Source organism: Pteropus vampyrus, unplaced genomic scaffold, assembly GCF_000151845.1.
Source record: "Pteropus vampyrus isolate Shadow unplaced genomic scaffold, Pvam_2.0 Scaffold190, whole genome shotgun sequence".
Lineage (NCBI taxonomy): Eukaryota > Metazoa > Chordata > Mammalia > Chiroptera > Pteropodidae > Pteropus > Pteropus vampyrus.
The window spans coordinates 1,781,107-1,785,220 of NW_011888971.1; the positions used below are offsets into that span (position 1 = coordinate 1,781,107).

The 4,114-nt window shown below is 44.5% G+C and overlaps 1 protein-coding gene across 1 annotated transcript in view; it reads left to right on the forward strand.

Moving 5' to 3' along the window:
* The window catches only part of CCT5 (chaperonin containing TCP1 subunit 5), a 33,475-nt gene that overhangs the window by 20,391 nt on the left and 8,970 nt on the right, over positions 1 to 4,114 (forward strand). The window contains exon 2 of the mRNA XM_023537414.1: positions 3,362 to 3,527. Coding sequence (XP_023393182.1) covers positions 3,362 to 3,527 — 166 coding nt within the window. The remainder of the gene's footprint in view (positions 1 to 3,361; positions 3,528 to 4,114) is intronic.

A 4,114-nucleotide genomic window follows, 5' to 3' on the forward strand; every position in this document is an offset into this window, starting at 1 on the left:
CCCCACTAATACAGCCAGACTTCTGGTGTGCTCCAGGTTCTAAACACGGTTGTAGTCCTGATAGGTATATAACTTTAGGTCAGATTTTTTTCATTTAACATTAGCATTTTCCAAATCACGTGTATGTTACATGCCATTGAGTTGGCTCCAGCTCCCGGTGAGCCCATTAATGAGTGATGTCCACAGAGTCCTGTCCCCACCAGCCCTGCTCAGCTCCTACAGACTCAGGCCCGTGGCTTCTCTCACGGAGTCAATCCACCTCATATCTGGTCTTCCTTCATCCTACTGTCTTGTTTTCCCAGCATTCTTGTCTTTTCCAAAGACCCCTGCCCTCTCACGATGAGCCCGAAGCAGGACAGCTGCAGTTTGGTCATTTTTGCCTCCAGCGATGTCTCAGGCTTAATTTGCTCCATGACCCACTTGCTACCTTATTGGCAGACCGGGGCATCCACACAGCTCTCCCCCAACGCCATATTTCACATGATTCCATTTTTCCCTGTCAGCCTTCTTCCCTGCCCAGCTTTCACATCTGTACACAGTAACTGGGGACCCGAGGGTGTGGGTGATCTCGGCCTCGGTCTCTAGCGACACGCCTTCGCTCTTGATCTTTCCTAATCTTCCATCGCTGCCCCTCCGAGGCTCAGCCCTCTCTTGATTTCTTGGCTGCAGCCTCCATTCGAGTTGATGGCTGAATCAAGGTAGGTCAGATCTTCAACAATTTCAGTGCCTCCCTTGTCGATGGTAAAGTTGTGTATTTTTTCTGTAGCCACGATTTTGTCTGTCCGCTTTGGCACGTCCTTTCACTCTCATCAGAAGTCATTTCAAAGCTACTTTCTGCCAGTAGGATGGTGCCATCTGCATATCCTAAGCTATTCACCAGTTTTCACGCCTCCTCCCTGAGTCTGGCCCAGTGTTTCATGTGATATGTTCTGCGTACAGATTAAACGGAGAGAGATAAAATGCACTCTGGTCTGACACCTTTTCCCACAGGAAACCATTCTGTCTGTCCACAGTCTGTCCTGACAGCGGCTTCCTGTCCACAACACAGGTCAAGTGTTGGGACAGTCCAGTGCTGAGGCACACCCAGTACTTTTCAGAGCAACCCATGGCTTTTCTTGATCCATGGAAAGACTTTACTGTAGTCTGTAAAACAGTTGACCGTTCTCAAACTCTTTGGAGCGCTCCAGTATCCAGAGGATGCTCGCAGTTAGGTGTGAGTGTGTCCCTTTTCTGAATCCAGCCTGAACATCCGGCATCTCTTGCTCCATATAAAGCCGAAGCCTTGGCTGCATCACTTTGAGCATCACTTTGCTTGCATGGGAAATCCGGGCAGTGGTCCTCCGGTTCCCGCACTCCTGGGCATCTCCCCTCTTGAAGACTGGGGCGTACACCGAACGTTTCCAGGCTGTAAACTGTTGCTCTGTTTTCCATCTTTGTTGACATGTTCTCGTTAGGATGTTGACAGATTCAGTCTCTGGCTTGAAGTAATTCTGTCGGTATCCCATCTACCCTCGGTGATTTATTTCTTCTCAACACTTTCAGGGCAGCTTTCACTGCATTTTCTAGAATTACAGGCTCTTCCTCATAGGAGTCATCGTCAGGGTATCCGTCATCTTTTTCTCTTCTGAATAGAGTTTCAGTGTACTGTTTCCACCTTTTCTTTATTTCCTTCTAGTAAGATAACGTGCTTCCTTGTTGGCTGTTCATTCCTTATCTAGGTTTGAATTTCCCGTTTATTTCTTGAATCTTCTGATGGCGATCACTTGCTTTTCTTCTTCGTTCTCTATCGTCTTACGTTGACTATTGTAATAGTTCTCTCTCATGAGATTATCATTGAAACCCATGTTCAGAAATCTAACCCTGCTTCTGTTACCTTTTGCCTGTCTCCCGTCTCTAACAATTTTTAGTGTTTTTTGTGTCACTCATCTCAATTTTTCTTTCCTTTTTTACTTCCGGCATCGTCTTTTCACATTCTTTCCTAATAATATTCTAGTTTCGGTCCACAGTTCTTCTGGCTCTTAGTCAGTTAAATTCAGCAGTGCAGATCTGTTTTCATGTAGACTTTAAATGCATCAGAAATAATTTACATTACTTTGGCACAGTTCTTTTAATGCTATTCTTCAGCTTTAATGTTGCTATCTGCTCCTGATCTTATTTTGGCAGAGAGAATGCAGCCTTCTCGTCTCTTGCTTCCAAGTACATAGTCTGTGTGATTTCTCTGTTGACCTTCCGGTAATGTCCATGTGGACAGTCGCCTGTTCAGTTGCTTGAAGTACGTGCTTGAAATGGACAAGCTGACCTAGCAGAAATCTACTAGCCTATCTTCTGCTTCATTTTTGACCCCTGGTCCGAATTTTCTGACAGTATTTGCTCCTGCTTTATTTCTACTTTTGGATTCCAATCACCTATAATCATCAGCATGTCTTGTTATAGTATACGATCAGCTTCTTGGATACTTCCATAAAAGCTTTCGATTTCATCTTCTTTAGCCTCTAGTTGGATTATAGATTTGAAGGATGGTCGTGTTCACGGGTTTCCATAGAAATCTGATGGCTACTCTTACTCTTCGGTCAGACCTTGCATTGTAGCTCTCACTGCCTGTGCCAGATCTTGCTTCAGTGTTAAAGCCACTCCGTTTCTGCGGAGCTTGTCATTTCTGGAGCAGAGCGCGGCTGGAAGTGCCGCGTTCCAGCCCGTTTTATGTTGCGATGCTCCGTTTCTTGCTTTGCAGTTGCCGGCTATACGTTGCCGTGGTCCGTGCTGCTTACGTTCTGTGCTCCAGCACGTGTCGTGCGGCTTCGTTCTGTTCTTTTCGCTTTGCTCTAGTTGTGTCGCTGGCAACAGTGCTATTCGTGTTTGTTCTTTGCTTTTCCCCAGTAATTGTTTGAGTACTTTTCAATCTCGGAGTCTCATTTTTCAGCACTATCTCATATTTCAACATAAAATGAAAGATTTTTTTTTTTTTTTAAGGAATGAGAAAAAGCAGCAGTGGTTTTACCTGGGCCACTGCCACGCGTGCAGTGTGGGGTCCCTGGTGCTGCATCGCCACATGCCCATGATGTGGAGGCACCCCTGTGGGAGTGCCAGTCATAGCTGTCATCTTTTGTGATCGGTTACATTTAACGATGCTCCATAATTTTTCTGCCATTTCTCTGATTCTAGCCATTTTAGATTTGTTTCTAGTGTCTCATTTTGTATTAGCCAGCCTAAAAACGTTTTCATGCAGTTGTTCCTTTGTATATATTGAATATTTATGACATTCTTAGGAACTCGGTCAAGAGTTCTAACTTTATGGATTTTAGTATAGATTGCTAGTGTTCTTGTTCAGAGCCATTCTAAACTAAACATTGCTGTCTTTTTAGGGCTTGATAAAATGATGGTGGATAAGGATGGCGATGTGACTGTAACTAATGATGGTGCCACCATTTTGAGCATGATGGATGTTGATCATCAGATTGCCAAGCTGATGGTCGAACTGTCCAAATCACAGGATGACGAAATTGGAGATGGAACCACAGGAGTGGTTGGTAAGAAAAGGCAGAACACTCTTTCTCATCTAAGATGTGTTCTTTGAAATCACAGAGTTCACACACCTGCTGCGAGTGTTTACCTTGACTCAGATTCTGAGGAGACAGTTGGACAAATCCATGTTGAAGGACACACTACAAGACAGGTGGCCCAGACCCTTCAAAACTGCGTCGTGAAGGAACAGGAGTGGGGTGGGGGTTAGATGAAAAGTGCTGAAGAAAAATGATGACTTTTTCAATGAGCAAAACTTGATCAAATGCCAGGTTTTTTTAAAGCTGTTAGCGATGTTTGGGACAGTTGAGGGAATTTATGGATCACGAATCACAGAGTGTAGTCTTCTGTCAGTATTAAGTTTCCTGAGTGACAGGTACATTGCCGACGTCGGCGATACCCTCGTTCTTAGGAGCTGTATGCCCAAGGAGTGGTGACGAGCCGTGGTTTCTGCACGAATTCTCGAATAGCTGATCAGGAAAGGAGTGTGCCAATAAGTAATAGTGTTCATTTTACTGTTCTTGCATTTCTGCTTAAGTTTTGAAATGTTCAAAACGTTGGGGAAGAATGAAACGACTCTCTTTACTGTTATTTT